The 17,031-nt window shown below is 45.5% G+C and overlaps 1 protein-coding gene across 1 annotated transcript in view; it reads right to left on the bottom strand.

The window, feature by feature from the left end:
• The window catches only part of FAM151B (family with sequence similarity 151 member B), a 66,351-nt gene that overhangs the window by 35,352 nt on the left and 13,968 nt on the right, over nucleotides 1-17,031 (bottom strand). The window contains exon 3 of the mRNA XM_056539298.1: nucleotides 14,965-15,124. Coding sequence (XP_056395273.1) covers nucleotides 14,965-15,124 — 160 coding nt within the window. The remainder of the gene's footprint in view (nucleotides 1-14,964; nucleotides 15,125-17,031) is intronic.

The raw sequence follows: 17,031 nt of genomic DNA, 5'->3' as shown, positions 1-17,031 counted from the left end.
CCTCCAGCTGTTGCAAAACTACAACTCCCAGCATGTACTGATCGCCGACGGGCATGCTGGGAGAAGTAGTTATGCAATAGCTGGAGGTACGCAACTACAACTCCTAGCATGCCGAGACAGCTGATTGCTGTTTGGACGTGCTGGGATTTGCAGTTTTGCAACATCTGGAGGGCTACAGTTTTATAGACCACTGCAAAGTGATCTTCAAACTGTGGTCCTCCAGCTGTTGCAAAACTACAATTCCCAGCATGCCCTGACAGCAAACAGTTGTTTGGGAATGCTAGGAGTTGTAGTTTTGCAAGATCTGGAGGGCTACAGTTTAGGGACCACTATATAGTGGTCTCAAACTGTAGCCCTCCAGCTGTTGCAAAACTACATATTCCAGCATGCCCAAACAGCTGTCTAGGCATGCTGTGAGTTGTAGTTTTGCAACATCTGGAGGGCTACAGTTAGAGACCACTGTATAATGGTCTCAAACTGTACCCTCCAGATGTTGCTAGGCAACTCACCGGCTTCCGTCGGATCCAGCCGCACGTCATCGCCGCCCGCCGATCTCCGTCACCTGCAGCCTCCGACGCCCGCCCGGATCGGTAAGTGGATCTTCGGCGCCGGTCCCCGTCGTTTCCCCGTTCTGCCCCGCCTATTGTGGGAGGGCAGGACGGGGAAAACGAAAGTAAACCCCCCCCCCCCCCGCCCCCGATCTGCTATTGGTGGTCGCGTCTAGACCACCAATAGCAGGGATAGGAGGGGTGGCACCCGTGCCACCTCACTCCTATCGCTTCAGGGGGATCCTGGGTGTCTTAGACACCAGCGATCCCCCTTACATTCCGGGTCACTATAGACCCGGAATGACCCGGAATCGTGCAAATCGCAAGTGTGAATTCACTTGCGATTTGCCGCGATCGCCGACATGGGGGGGGTTCTAATGACCCCCCTGGGCATTTGCACGGGATGCCTGCTGAATGATTTCAGCAGGCATCCCGCTCCGATCCCCGCCCGGCGGGGACCGGAACTGCCCATGATGTAACTGTACGTCATGGGTCCTTAAGACCCAGGGTGTCGGGACTTACCGTTACGTCATGGGTCCTGAACGGGTTAAAGGGGTACTCCGGTGAAAAACTTTTTTTTTTTTTTAAATCAACTGGTGCCAGAAAGTTTTAAATCAACTAGCTGCTGAATACTGCAGTGGAAATTTTCTGTTTGAAACACAGAGCTCTCTGCTGACATCACGAGAACAGTGCTCTCTGCTGACATCTCTGTCCATTTTAGGAAGTGTCTAGTGTAAAAGGAAATCCCCATAGCAAACACATGCTGTTCTGGACAGTTCCTAAAATGGACAGAGATGTCAGCATAGAGCACTGTGCTCGTGATGTCAGCAGACCGCTCTGTGTTTCAAAAAGAAAAGAATTTCCGCTGTAGTATTCAGCAGCTAATAAGTACAGGAAGGATTAAGATTTTTTAATAGAAGCAATTTACACATCTGTTTAACTTTCTGTTTTTCACCGGAGTACCCCTTTAAAAGTGAAGAACATTCATGGGGAGTGTTTATTTTTTGCAAAGTTGCAAAATTTTGAGCAACAAGGCATTTTCGAATTTCTTTTCACATCTGACCTCAATGTGCTACGTTCTTACCCCACAGATTCTACAACGATTTCAACACAAAGGAAATCCTTTGATTTGTGAAGAGAGAAAGCACTGATATATTTATGGCTGAAACCTCACATGGTTTTGCTGCCTTCTGCTTGGCGTTTTTCCAGGACTTAAATGTTTTTTAAAAGTATTTATTTAAGTTTTGCATTTTAATTAACAAACACCGCCAACAAGGTGCAACAAGGTGCAACAAGGTAAAACATATACAAGAATAGCCTCCGAAGGTCCCAGAGACCGGCTCCAGCACAGTGACAGGGATTAAAAGTATGCAAAAGTATGCGCCAGTAGGACAGAAGGGCGCATCTGAGACTCAACCGGAGGAAGCCCAACACTGACAGACACACTCACATACACACATCCTTGTAACCACAGTCAGAATATCTCTACTACTAACTACAGTGGAATAATAAGAGCCTTTAACCTCCTTCCACTGACTTGCAGACAAATCCGGGATATCAGCCACCCATTTATGAAAGGCTAGTGAGAAAGGGCTAGGCCCCAGTGTCTAGAGGAGAGCATAGGACTGAGTAAAGGGTTTTGAGAGATCCGTAGTGCCCAGGAGAAGCTCCACATCAGAAAAGACAGGAGTAAACATCCGGGAGCCAAACTGCGCTTGAACCGCATGCCGAAGCTGAAAATCCCTATAAAAGGAATTTCCAGGGATGCTATAACATTCCTTCATGTCCGAAAAGGATAGAAAAACCTGATCCTCCTAAAACAAGTGGATCACAAACTTGACTCCATGAGAACCCCAGAAACTGGCCTCTTGTAACCCATGCAGATTAGGTAAATGGACAATTCCCCACAAAGGTGCCCGAGGAGATACCAGAGGCTGTACTCGACACCACAGACCATACTTTAGCTACAGATTGAAGGGGAACAAGAAAGCAAGAGAGAGTGATACCTGTAGAGTGTGTTAGTAAGAACTTCATAGGAACCCATAAGTGCTCCAGCCAAAGCCGTCGCAGAGTTCGACAGATCCAGATCAATCCACCACGCTGCATAGACCAGTTGGGAGGCAAGAAAATAGTTCTATACATCAGGGGCAGCTAAGCCGCTTAGGAGCCTGAAGAAGAGCCCAACCAAGTCTGGGAGGTTTCCCCTGCCAGTAGAAGGAACCAAGAGCACCACATATTGTATTAAAATATTTCCTAGGGGGGATCACGGGCGCTAAGTGAAAAAAATAAAAGGAATTTAGGGAGGTAAAACATTTTGAAGATATCGATCCTGCCCGCTAAGGAGAGAGGGAATGAGGACCAGGCAGTCAACCGCTCCACAGTGGAACATAAAGAGTGGCTCCAAGTTCAGGGACAAATAGTCTATCAGGGACACAGTTACCTCCACCCCTAAGTATCTAAATCGAGAAACCACATGCACCCCTGCCGGAAGAGAGAAAGGAAAGGAGGGGGACCCCAGACGAAAGCGCCATTAGGGAGGACATAGCCCAGTTGACCCGCAAGCCCGAAATCGAACTAAACCGATAAAGTAGATCAATAAGGGACAGGAGAGAACCCTCAGCATCCGCCAAGTACACCAATGTGTCATCTGCCTAAAGGGAAAACTTCTCTACAATAGACCCCCTGGGTATACCACAGATAGGAGAGTCCCTACGGATGGCTGCTGCCAAAGACTCCATCGCCAGCGAAATAAGGAAAGGAGATAGCGGGCACCCCTGCCTCATCCCACGACCCAGGAGAAAGGGAACAGAAACATCCAAGTTAGTGCGAATGCGGGCCCTAGGACTATCATATAGCAAGCGAACCCAGGCACAATCGGGGATCAAACCTAAACACACCCAGAACCACGCAGAGATAGGGCCACAGCACCGAATCAAAGGCCTTATATATATCCAGACTAACCACCACACCAGTAGAGAATCAGGCAGCAACGGGTCCTTTCCAGGCTTGGGGAGCACTACAATCAACGTCTCCCTCATAGAGTCTGGAAGAGCATCTGCCGCAGCTATCGAGTGAAACAATTTAAGTAGTATAGGGGCCAGTCGCTCCTCATTCATCCTATACCAATCGCATCTAAACCCGGGGTCTTCCCATGAGGAAGATCCCGTATGGCCTGCTCCACCTCCTCAACTGCAAATGGGGCATCTAACGCCTCCGCCTAAGCAAGACTAAGCATGGGAAGGGATAAGTCACTTAAGAAAAACAGGATTTCCCCTTGACAGGGCTTAAAAGGGGCAGCATACAAAGAGAAGTAAAAGTCCCTGAAGACAGAGTTACTCAACTGGGGGTCAGCTACCACAGCACCATCTCGGCCCCTAATACAAGGGATAGAAGCAGCATGGTGACTAGCCATCGCTAAATACGCCAGTAGTTTACCATTCTTGTCTCCGAATTCAAACAGGGCAGCCCCCCTATCCGCCAACCACAACTGGACCCTATCCTTCTGAACAGGGAACAAAGACCTCTGAACCTTGGCCCAAGCCCTCTCATTCTCAGGGGATGGATTTCTAACATATGCCGCCTCCAAGACACTCACCCCCCTGCAACAGCAAGCCCTCCATAGCAGACCTAATTTTCCTCTGACCTGCTATAAAGGCACCTCTAATCGTAGCTTTGCATGCGTCCCATTGAACTAGGGGGTCAGGATACGGAGCATTGTTCTCCCAATATTCAGCATGGGCAACCCCCAGAGCCTCCACAACTGCCTCGACCTGCAGCCAGCCAGGGTGCATGCGCCAGATATGGGAAGGGGGACTAGGGCCTAGGTGGAGACAGGACAGTAGAGTGGTCTGAGATCCCCCTAGTGGTGTAGGAAACATCTCTTACTGCCTGAAGGAGGTCTTTGGACGCCACAGCGAGATCAATTCGAGAGAATGACCTATGGGCAGCAGAGTAAAAGGTAAAGGAAGAAGCAGTTGGGAACTCCAGAGGTCGGTCAGGCCTAACGCCAAGCGCCAGGTATTAAATGAGGAGGAACCAGGATCAGCAGCAGTGGTGCGAGCGAGCAATGGATCAGGAACTACATTGAAATCACCTATGAAAAGGACAGGATCAGAGGGAAAAGAACAGTTTGTTAGTAATTAGCTCCAGCACAGTGACTTGAAAAGGAGGGGGCACATAAACAGAGACAAGAACAATGGAGAAAGAACCCAGAGAACAATGTAAGATCACAAATCTCCCAAAGAGGTCACAGGCTGCCTGTGAAACCGCTAATGGCAGGGACTTGGTGGTTAACACAGAAACACCCCTTGCATAATTGGAGTAGGATGCATGGTAGCTCCGCGCTATCCAAGCCCTTTTCAGGGCAAGAACTTTCTGACTCGTAATATGAGTTTCCTGCAGACAAATAATGTGAGGAGACTGGCATTTCACAAAGTCCAGACATAGGGCCCTTTTAAACTTAGAATTAAGCCCCGGGACATTCCAACAAACCACCTTCAGGGTCCCCATCATGAAAGGTAAGACTATATACAGTCATGGGGGTAAATGTTGTCACCCCTGAAATTTTTCTAGAAAATGAAGTATTTCTCACAGAAAAGGATTGCAGTAACACGTTTTGCCATACACATGTTTATTCCCTTTGTGTGTATTGGAACTAAACCAAAAAAGGGGGGGGGGGAAAAGCAAATTGGACATAATGTCACCCCAAACTCCAAAAATGGGCTGGACAAAATTATTGGCACCCTTTCAGAATTGTGGAAAAATAAGATTACTTCAAGCATGTTATGTTCCTTTAACCTCTTCAGGACATAGGGCGTATGGATACGCCCTGCATCCCGAGTCCTTAAGGACCGAGGGCGTATCCATACGCCCGTGGGAATTACGGCCCCCACCGCTAGCCGGTTGGGGACCGGAGCCGGATGCCTGCTGAAATCGTTCAGCAGGCATCCCGGCATATCGCCCAGGGGGGTCATTATGTCCCCCCATGTCGGCGATCGCCGCAGATCGCTGGACAATTCAGTCCAGTGATCTGCGGTGATTCCGGGTCAATCGGGTCTCCAGTGACCCGGTGACCCGGAATTACTGGCTGTTCGGGGCCGTCTCTGACGGCCCCGAACAGCCAGAGCCTGCAGGGGTGAGGTGGCACTGGTGCCACCTCACGATCGCCCTGATTCGTCGGCCGGATTACCGGCCGACCAATCAGGGCGCCTGCTGCGGGTGTCACTCCCGCACCCGCTCCGCCCCTCTTCTGGAGGACGTGAGCGGGTGCGGGACGTGCACCCCGGGTGCTGGGGACCCCGATCCCCGGCGCCCCTGTTGGGATCGGGGCCCCAGGAGCAGCTGCGGCGGCGGGACTGGCCTGCAGCGTCTGGATCGTTGGAGGTGAGTGACAGCCTCCTGCTGTTGCTTAGCAACAGCTCCCAGCATGCAAAAAGGGCATGCTGGGAGCTGTAGTTATGCAACAGCAGGAGGCAGACCACCACAACTCCCAGCATGCCCTTATGGGCATGCTGGGACTTGTAGTTTTGCAACAGCTGGAGGCACATTCTTTCTATGGAAAAGTGTACCTTCAGCTGTTGTGTAACTACAACTCCCAGCTTGCACAATCAGCTAAAGTGCATGCTGGGAGTTGTAGTGGTGGATCTGGTGGTTGCATAACTACAACTCCCAGCATGCCCGTTGGCTGTCGGTGACTGCTGAGAGTTGTAGTTTTGCAACAGCTGAAGGCACACTGGTTGTGAAACTCAGAGTTTTTTTTTACCTAACTCAGTGTTTCACGACCGGTGTGCCTCCAGCTGTTGCAAACTACAACTCTCAGCAGTCACCGTACACCATGCACCGTACATGCTGGGAGTTGTAGTTTTGCAACAGCTGGAGGCACACTGGTTGTGAAACACTGAGTTAGGTCACAAACTCAGTGATACATAACCAGTGTGCCTACAGTTGTTACAAAACTGCAACTCTCAGCAGTCACCGACAGCCAACGGCATGCTGGGAGTTGTAGTTATGCAACAGCTGGATGTCCCCCCCCCCAATGTGAACGTACAGGGTACACTCACATGGGTGGAGGATTACAGTAAGTATCTGGCTGCAAGTTTGAGCTGCCGCAAACTTTCTGCTGCAGCTCAAATTGCCAGCGAGAAACTACTGTGAACCCCCGCCCGTGCGACTGTACCCTAAAAACACTACACTACACTAACACAAAAAATAAAATAAAAAGTAAAAAACACTACATATACACATACCCCTACACAGCCCCCCTCCCCTCCCCAATAAAAATGAAAAACGTCTGGTACGCCACTGTTTCCAGAACGGAGCCTCCAGCTGTTGCAAAACAACTCCCAGTATTGTCGGACAGCCGTTGACTGTCCAGGCATGCTGGGAGTTTTGCAACAGCTGGAGGCACCCTGTATGGGAATCACTGGCGTAGAATACCCCTATGTCCACCCCTATGCAATCCCTAATTTAGGCCTCAAATGCGCATGGCGCTCTCACTTTGGAGCCCTGTCGTATTTCAAGGCAACAGTTTAGGGTCACATATGGGGTATCGCCGTACTCGGGAGAAATTGTGTTACAAATTTTGGGGGGTATTTTCTGCTTTTACCCTTTTTAAAAATGTAAAATTTTTGGGAAAACAAGCTTTTTAGGTAAAAAAAAATAAATTTTTTTTACATATGCAAAAGTCGTGAAACACCTGTGGGGTATAAAGGTTCACTTAACCCCTTGTTACGTTCCCCGAGGGGTCTAGTTTCCAAAATGGTATGCCATGTGGGTTTTTTTTTTGCTATCCTGGCACCATAGGGGCTTCCTAAATGCGGCATGCCCCCAGAGAAAAATTTGCGTTCAAAAAGCCAAATGTGACTCCTTCTCTTCCGAGACCTGTAGTGCGCCAGCAGAGCACTTCTCACCCCCATATGGGGTGTTTTCTGAATCGGGAGAAATTGGGCTTCAAATTTTTAGGGGTATTTTCTGCTATTACCCTTTTTAAAAATAAAAAAATTTTGGGAAAACTTTTAGGTAAAATTATATATTTTTTTTTTTACATTTGCAAAAGTCGTGAAACACCTGTGGGGTATTAAGGTTCACTTTATCCCATGTTACATTCCCCGAGGGGTCTAGTTTCCAAAATGGTATGCCATGTGTTTTTTTTTTGCTGTTCTGGCACCATAAGGGCTTCCTAAAGGTAACATGCCCCACAAAAACCATTTCAGAAAAACGTACTCTCCAAAATCCCCTTGTCGCTCCTTCCCTTCTGAGCCCTCTACTGCGCCCGCCGAACACTTTACATAGACATATGAGGTATGTGCTTACTCGAGAGAAATTGGGCTACAAATACAAGTAAAAATGTTGTCCTTTTACCCCTTGTAAAAATTCAAAAATTGGGTCTACAAGAACATGTGAGTGTAAAAAATGAAGATTGTGAATTTTCTCCTTCACTTTGCTGCTATTCGTGTGAAACACCTAAAGGGTTAAAACGCTGACTAAATGTCATTTTGAATACTTTGGGGGGTGTAGTTTTTATAATGGGGTCATTTATGGGGTATTTCTAATATGAAGACCCTTCAAATCCACTTCAAACCTGAACTGGTCCCTGAAAAATACTGAGTTTGAAAATTTTGTGAAAAATCGGAAAATTGCTGCTGACCGTTGAAGCCCTCTGGTGTCTTCCAAAAGTAAAAACACGTCAATTTTATGATGCAAACATAAAGTAGACATATTGTATATGTGAACCAAAAAAAAAATGTATTCGTAATATCCATTTTCCTTACAAGCAGAGAGCTTCAAAGTTAGAAAAATGCTAAATTTTCAAATTTTTCATCAAATTTACGGATTTTTCACCAAGAAAGGATGCAAGTATCGACAAAAATTTACCACTATGTTAAAGTAGAATATGTCACGAAAAAACAATCTCGGAATCAGAATGATAACTAAAAGCATTCCAGAGTGACGCCATGCTCCGCGCCTCAATGCAAGCCTACGGGATAGCTATCACGCCCCCTCCTGTCGGCTTGCATTGAGGGGCGGAGCGTGAAGTCACACGGGGGAGGAGGCGTGACGTCACACGCCGCCGGCCCTGCGGTCGCCGGTAATCAGTCCCGGAGCGAAAACACTCCGGGCACTGATTACAAACTGGGTGCATGATCCCGGGGGTCCCCAGCTGCGGGACTCCGGCTATCAGGCATCTTATCCCCTATCCTTTGGATAGGGGATAAGATGTTTAAGCACCGGAGAACCCCTTTAAGTTCTTTAGATTTATGATGGTTCTGAGAGTACCATTTTGTTTTGGAACCAGAAAAAAGACTGGAATAATGGCCCTGACCCTGTTCTGACTGGAAAATAGCATGTAAGGCTAGCATATCTTTTAGCCCTGACCAAAGCCTAGATCTGTAATACAGAATCTTTAAGGTGGGAGGAGGCGAACTCTATTCTGTAACCAAACTCCAAGGTATTTAGAATAAATGGATTTGCGGTTATATTCACCCATTGGCGACAGAATAGAGAAAGCCTTCCCCCACCTGAAGAACGTCATTTTTGTTGAAGGAGGAAGCGGAGGAGGGGTTAAGAAGGAAGTCCCTGCCTTTGCCTCCCTTTGGATAGCTCCATCTACCAGTTTAACTTTTTCCTCTATATTGTTTATTTCTCGGAAAAGGACAAAAATTACTTTTAGGCTTAGAATTTTTATCCTCCTTTTGTATCTAGAATTGTAACTAGTACTGGACCATAAAACCTGGCTATCCTGAAAAGGAATGGCACATAACTTGGTTTTAAAGGTAAAATCACCCTGCCAGCTTTTGAGCCTTAAAGCTCGTCTAACTGAGTAAGATATGGCTGCCGATTTTGCAGCTATCCTGACGGACTCAGCAGAGGAGTCGTCCAGGAAAGCGGTGGCCAGTTTTAGAATAGATATGGAAGCTAAAATGTTATCCCTAGATGTTTTATTTTCTAAGTGGTTATTAAGTTCTCCCAACCATATAAACAGGGACCTAGCTACACTTGTGGAAGCAATGTTAGGATTAATCAAGGCTGTGGAAGAATCACAGGCTTTCCTAAGTAATCCACCGCTCCATAAGGTCTTTGTGTTGAGAACTGTCCTCAAAGGGTAAAGAGGTTTTTTTGACCACTTTGGAAACTTGAATGTCCAATTTTGGGATTTCATTCCAAAGTTTTACTTCCTCATCAAAAGGAAATCTGGACCTAAATTCTTTAGGGATTTGTAATCTTTTTTTCTGGCTCTTGCCACTCTTCAAGGATAAGATTTTTAATGTACTCATGCACATTAAAAACGTTTTGGTTTTTCGTCTCTTTTTTGGTTTGAGGCCAGCAAACATGTGATCCTGAACAGATGATGGCTCTGGAGCACCAGGAATATTCATTGCACTCCTAACTGCAGTTAGTAATAAATTTACACCCACAGAGGAAAAATAATACTTCTTATCCTCACTCTGAGAAGGGGACTCCACAATTTCGCCTACCTCATTAGAACTAGAATTAAGGGAGATTGCCTCCAAAATCAGAAGGCAGAGTGCACAATAATTTTACACTTTTTAGCTGGAGGAGGATCCAATGGGTTAAGACCCGCCGAAGGAGGGAGGATCTATAGGTGGAAATGGATCCATAGATTGAACTTTAGGCAAAGCACCTGCTAGAGATGCTTGCACTTCCTTGCTTATAACAGACGGGAGATCCTCCAAAAAGGAGAGGGACAATTTTCTCTGTACAGAGCTTGCATAGGAGCTTGGAGTAACCTTTAGGTAGAGTCCCTGAGCAAATTCCACATTTCTTAAGCTTTGTTTTTGGTTCCCTGGGACCTTCCATAGATACCTCTAAGTTTCTTTGTGGCCTCCTTGAAAGGAGAGAAGGAACCCATAAAAATAGGGCAAAAACAAGCAACCCTCCCCCTAAGTAAATGAACCCCAGTGGGCCAGGTACTCACAGGGTTGCCGACTTCCTAACGCTCCAGAGATGCAGAGTGTGTAGAGGCAGATCCATCCATGGTGACAGAGCGATGGAACAGAGGGAAGGTACTGCTAGACCTCCTAGACACATTGAGCTACCAAGCCACAGCAGTGATCACGCCCTTGTGACTGCCAGAGGGCATCCGAGGTGTGAAATAAGCCACAGATGTGCTCTATGTGACCCTACACTGCGTCCTGTTCATACTGCGTTTCCTTGGCGCTACCCCTGGTGCGAAACGTGTGTTGGAGTAGATGCAGGTGATGCATGGCTCTGCTTTGGTAAAAACTTCCCCTTTCTTTCTGAATTTTTGCTTATTTTCAGTGTGTCCACATCTTGTTATAGGTTTATTGAGGTTGTATATATCTCCATTCTGCAGCTACCTGTATCTTTGTGGCATAAGCAATTGCTATCAGTATATTATATTTTACACCAATTGTCTTAGTCTGCATGCTCCTGCCATCTCATCCAGCCTTGTGCACTGTCTTTTTCTTTATAACATTTTAACATGTGTCTTGTTTTATGATATCATTAATAAAGTTTTGCAATATTTCATAATTTTCTGTTGCTGATCAAATTCTTTTTGGTGTTAAGCTAGAATGCTTTGCAAGATGAAGTGCGACCTATAATTTGTATAATGATATCCTTAAAGCCAAATGGGGCTCCTCTCCTTTTGGGTCCCATCATGTGGCCATGCAACCAAATATGGCCTAAGTGGGGGTATTACCGAACACGGGACGAAAAGCATAATAAAATATGGGCTGCATTTTCAACTTTTCAGATGCAATGTACAAAAAATATGTCCCACAAATTATGCATTTGTGAAAAAAAAAAAAAAAAGGGGGGGGGGGGTCACTTGTGGGGGTTCTGTATGGTTCTGACAGCTAAAACCCTTTGCAGACATGAAGTGCGGCCTATAATCCATCTGGCCTAAAATGGCCTAAGCGGGGGTATTTCCAAAAAACAGGCCGAGCAGCTCAATAAAATATAGGGTGCATTTCTTTCAATATCAGAAGCTATGTACAAAAAATATGTCCCACAAATTATGCATTTGTGAAAAAAAAAAAAAAAAAGGGGGGGGGGGGTCACTTGTGGGGGTTCTGTATGGTTCTGACAGCTAAAACCCTTTGCAGACATGAAGTGCGGCCTATAATCCATCTGGCCTAAAATGGCCTAAGCGGGGGTATTTCCAAAAAACAGGCCGAGCAGCTCAATAAAATATAGGGTGCATTTCTTTCAATATCAGAAGCTATGTACAAAAAATATGTCCCACAAATGATGCATTTGTGAAAAAAATGCAAATTTTGAATTTTTAACACTGATTTTGTAATAATTCGTGCCAGAAAACTATGGTGTTAAAATACTCACTGTGCCCCATAGCGAATAGCTTGAGGGGGCAAAATTAGAATGGGGTAATTGGGGGGGGGGGGGTCCTATGTTCTACCACCTTCAAATTTCTCAAAACGTTGCATAGCATAAAAAAAAGGATGTACTTTTCAAATTTTAAAAATTTCTAATTAAATTGTTAGGCTTCTAATTCATTTAAAATGTTAATTAAAAACAAAAGAAATGCTTTCAAAATAAAGTAGACATCTCAAAGTATATGTTTCATAAACTATTTGGTCAGAAAGTATAAATATTTGCAACCTATTAGTGTTAAAATAGCAAAAAAATCTTTATTTTTTTTTATTTCATGATTTTTTGCATTGTAAAGAAAAAAAAACTACGAATGATATCAGGTTACTTTTACTATGTACATGAAGGACAACTTGTGACAAAAAAACAATATCAGAATTATTGTGATTGGCAAAACGTTACCAGAGTTATTCTCTAATAAAGTCAGACATCACAGATTAAAAAAAAACAAAAAAAAAAAAACAGGCCTGGTCTTTCAGGGGCATACAGGTTTACTTGTGTTGGTCCTTAAGGGGTTAAGAGTCTCCTCTGTCCCCCACTCGTTACCTATATTAATGGCACCTGTTTGACCTTGTTATCAGTATAAAAGACACCTGTCCACAACCTCAAACAGTCACACTCCAAACTCCACTATGGCCAAGACCAAAGAGCTGTCGATGGACACCAGAAACAAAATTATAGACCTTCACCAGGCTGGGAAGACTGAATCTGCAATAGGCAAGCAGCTTGGGGTGAAGAAATCAACTTTGGGAGCAATTATTAGAAAATGGAAGACATATAAGACCACTAATCTCCCTCGATCTGGGGCTCCACACAAGATCTCACCCCGTGGTATCAAAATAATCATAAGAACGCTGAGCTAAAATCCCATAATCAATGGGGGGGGGGCAATGGGGAAATAGTGAATGACCTGCAGAGAGCTGGGACCAAAGTAACAAAGGTTACCATCAGTAACACACTACGCCACCAGGGACTCAAATCATGCAGTGCCAGATGTGTACCCCTGCTTAAGGGTGCAGACAAGTGAACAAAACAACGTTTAATTGTGCACATAAAAAATGGTGTATTGCCGGAGTGGCAAGTGACATGTACATGCACAATTAAACGTTAAGTTTTAACTTTTTTGTTTTTCCCTCCGGGAGCTGGATCCTTGTTTTTCACTTGTCTGCATCTACCAGAGAAAGCCGGTAAATTACTCATCGGTAATTCTGTTTCCTCGTAGAAACACCAATGTGCATAACCCCGTGTCGGGAAAAAGAAAGGGTGGGAATAGGTTGTGGTGCTCTTGTGACTACGAGGAAACAGAATTACCGGTGAGTAGTTACTGGCTTTCCACCCCGTCACGACAGCACCACCAGGGAGAATAACAGAGAGCCCTAAGGTGGGACCACAGCCTGCAGAACCTTATGACCAAAGGATAGGGAGGAAGAGGAACCCAAGCTCAGCCTGTAATGGCGGTAGAAGGTGTGAGGGGAAGACCACGTGGCTGCCCTACATATTTGCTGAATAGAGGCACCTCTAAACTCTGCCCTTTTTTTTCCTACCCCAGGGACAGGAAACCACTGGGGCTTGGGAGAGATGCACTTCTTTTTAAAGGGGTACTCTTCCCCTAGACATCTTATCCCCTATCCAAAGGGGACCCCCTGGATCTCGGCTGCAGCACCCCACTGTCATTACTGCACAGAGCTAACTCGCTCTGTGCTTAAAGGGGTACTCCGGTGGATAAGATTTTTGGCTATTTTGCATCTTCTTTTAATGTTCATGTTTTTCCAATTGACATGTATTATATATTTGTGTAGCATGTGTCTTTTTTTCTTGCTTGTGGGCCAGGAAGTTCTGTAGTTCTGTGTTGGATCTCTGACTGTTGTCCACAGGTTAGGATTAGGCTGTGGACAAGATGTCATGGCTTTTTTTTTCTCTTCTTTCAAAACTGCATGAGAGATAGGCCACGCCCCCTCATCTCCCCCTCCAGGTGGTCACAGGTGTGCATGAGAGCAAGAAGATCCTACACAGCTCCTTATCTCCCCTTCCGGGTTTCATCTCCAGTGCCTGATGTTCATGAAGATTCGGTGAGCTGATCTATGATCATTTTCTTTTGCGACTTGCCCCCTGCTTAAGCCAGTACATGTCCGGGCCCGTCTGACATTTGTTAGAGAGCCATTGGATGATCCAGAAGAGGATTGAGAGAATGTCATATGGTCAGATGAAACCAAAATAGAGCTTTTTTATAAAAACTCAACTCGTCGTGTTTGGAGGAGAAAGAATGTCGAGTTGCATCCAAAGAACACCATATCTACTGTGAAGCATGGGGGTGGAAACATCATGCTTTGGGGCTGTTTTTCAGCAAAGCGACCAGGACGACTGATTCGTGTTAAGGAAAGAATGTATAAGTCCATGTATCTTGAGATTGTGAGTGAAAACCTCCTTCCATCAGCAAGGGCATTGAAGATGAAATGTGGCTGGGTCTTTCAGCATGATAATGATCCCAAACACACCGCCCGGGCAATGAAGGAGTGGCTTCGTAAGAAGCATTTCAAGGTCCTGGAGTGGCCTAGCAAGTCTCCAGATCTCAACCCCATAGAAAACCATTGGAGGGAGTTGAAAGTCCGTGTTGCCCAGCAGCAGCCCCAAAACATCACTGCTCTAGAGGAGATCTGCATGGAGAAATGGGCCAAAATACCAGCAACAGTGTGTGGAACCCTTGTGAAGACTTACAGAAAATGTTTGACCTTTGTCATAGCCAACAAAGGGTATATGACAAAGTATTGAGATGAACTTTGTTATTGGCCAAATACTTCTTTTCCACCATAATTTGCAAATAAATTCTTTAAAAATGAGACAATGTGATTTTATGGATTTTGTTTTCTCATTATGTCTCTCATAGTTGAGGTATAACTATGATGAAAATTACTGGCCTCTCATCTTTTTAAGTGGGAGAACTTGCACAACTGGTGGCTGACCAAATACCTTTTTGCCCCACTATATAAAGGTCCTGGCCTAGAAGAAAAAGTAATAAAACCCATCAGGCCTCTAGAAGACGACTTACCTTTTGAAATCAAGCTTAATGCCTTTATTAGACGTAGACACTTTGGCCAGCCAGTCCCGTAGATTTATGTCACTGTCAGTTGCAGGAGGATGAGCCATTATGGGTTCTCTATCTCCAGTTCCTCGAAGCAGAATGTCGGCCTCGATCATATGAGCATCACCTATGTAATCAAAAAGTACAGGCTCCATTAGTGAGAACAACATCAACAACATTTCCTACCACTGCCAACATTATACATGGATACCTTAAATTAGAGATGCATTGGAATTTAGTCCTTGCATAGTTGTGTTCACCTACACAAACAATGCATTTTATTGTTCCAATGTAAAAAAATAAAGTAACTTTGCAATTGGCCATGTTGCTAATGTGGTGGTTTCCAAATGCCAGTGACTGCATGCGGCCGAAACTATGCCCTCATGCATTCACCAATGGCAGTGCCATGTTGCTAATAATCCAAGCAACATAGTTGTGGCCAATGGTGAATGCATGGAGGAGTGTCTTCAGCAGTTTACTTGCATGCGGGAAAGCAGCCTTTAACTTGGTAACAGACAAGATAACAGAAAACACACAGACCCTGTGTAGTCTGATCCTGCAGTCATATCCCCCTTCTTTCTGCCCCCTAGTTCTTACTATAAGATGTATGTAGGGGTCAGATGGGAGAATGACTGCAGGACCAGACTACGCAGTTGGTTTGCAGTTAGTTATTATGGAAACACATAGCTCAGCATAGCTGTAGACACAAAGTAAAGCATAAAAAAGCGCAATTTACCATTTACCTTAGTTGTGATCGGGGTTTACATTTGTGCTTGTGATTACAATGGTACATACCTACCTGTTATGTAGGACATTTAAACTTAACATACCGGTCAGCTTTGTTCCCAGTGACCTCGACGGAGGGCATGCCTTTAGTGGGCAAAAAGTCAATCTGGTAGGGAAAATAGATGTTATAATCACGAACCAATACCCCTACCCTAACACAAACCCAAGATTTAACTCTAACTTAAGACAGAAGTGAAGTGACTGCAAACTGACTGACCTAGGAATCGATGTCAAGAAACCGAAGAGCTGTGGTAGTCATGCCTACTCTGACCAAAATCGGGCTGGCACTTAAGCATGGTCAGGCTGACGTACAAGCTGATATCTGCCTCTTTAGCATGCATTGCCTAAGACATCAGGGCAAGAGTGAAAACACTATGAACCTGTCAGGCCTAATGAAGCTCACCATGTTTCTGCTACTAAGTGGCAAACAACCACCACTACCCGACTGACCTTTGGCGGTAACAGCCTTGTGACACCATATTGCCTGTGGATCAAAACAACATCCGAAAACACCTTACCTAAAGACTGAGCCATAACCCAAACTGCCCAATTCCTGACTCCACTGGTCTCAGGAGTGGCATCCTGATACGAATGACCCATCCTTTCAATGCCATCATGTCTGTAGTCTCTGCATACCCAATGTACCTGCTGATACTAGAGCCCCATGCATGAGCCATTGTGCCCTCAGGCTGGACCAGTCTTGCGTACCATTGTGCCTATGATAGTGCCGACGTGGCAGGCACTACTAGGTGAAAGTCATATCCATGTGACAGATGCTAGCTATGGAGACATGTCAGTAACCGACCTGCGTGGTGTATCCCCCGGCAGACTTGGCAGGCATAATGGGTAACCACCATGTATGTGTTGTGGTTTTATTGCTCTGAAAAATTGTGTCAGTAACCAGAACCTGTGTGGTGCCTCCCCTTACCGATCTGGTAGGCATACGGAATGAACAACCACTTATGTATCATAAAGTTATTGCTCTGAAGCTGTGTAAGTAACGGTAACCTGCGTGAAGCCACCCCTGCAGATGTGGCAAGCATAATAGGTTAATGTAACAAAAGGTTATTGCTCTGGAGAAGTGTCAGTAACCACAACCTGTGTGGTGCCATCCCTGCAGACATGGCAGGCATAACGGGTAGACAACCACCTATGAGTCGAAATGTTATTCCTCTGAAAAAAAAAAAAAGAAAGCCTGTAACAAGGACCTGTGAGGCCCCCCCCCCTCCTGCAGACGTGGCAGGCATA

This window comes from Hyla sarda, chromosome 1 (genome assembly GCF_029499605.1).
Source record: "Hyla sarda isolate aHylSar1 chromosome 1, aHylSar1.hap1, whole genome shotgun sequence".
Taxonomy (NCBI): Eukaryota; Metazoa; Chordata; class Amphibia; order Anura; family Hylidae; genus Hyla; species Hyla sarda.
Note: the sequence above shows the minus strand (reverse complement) of the source record. Positions and strands in the feature narration are given on the sequence as shown.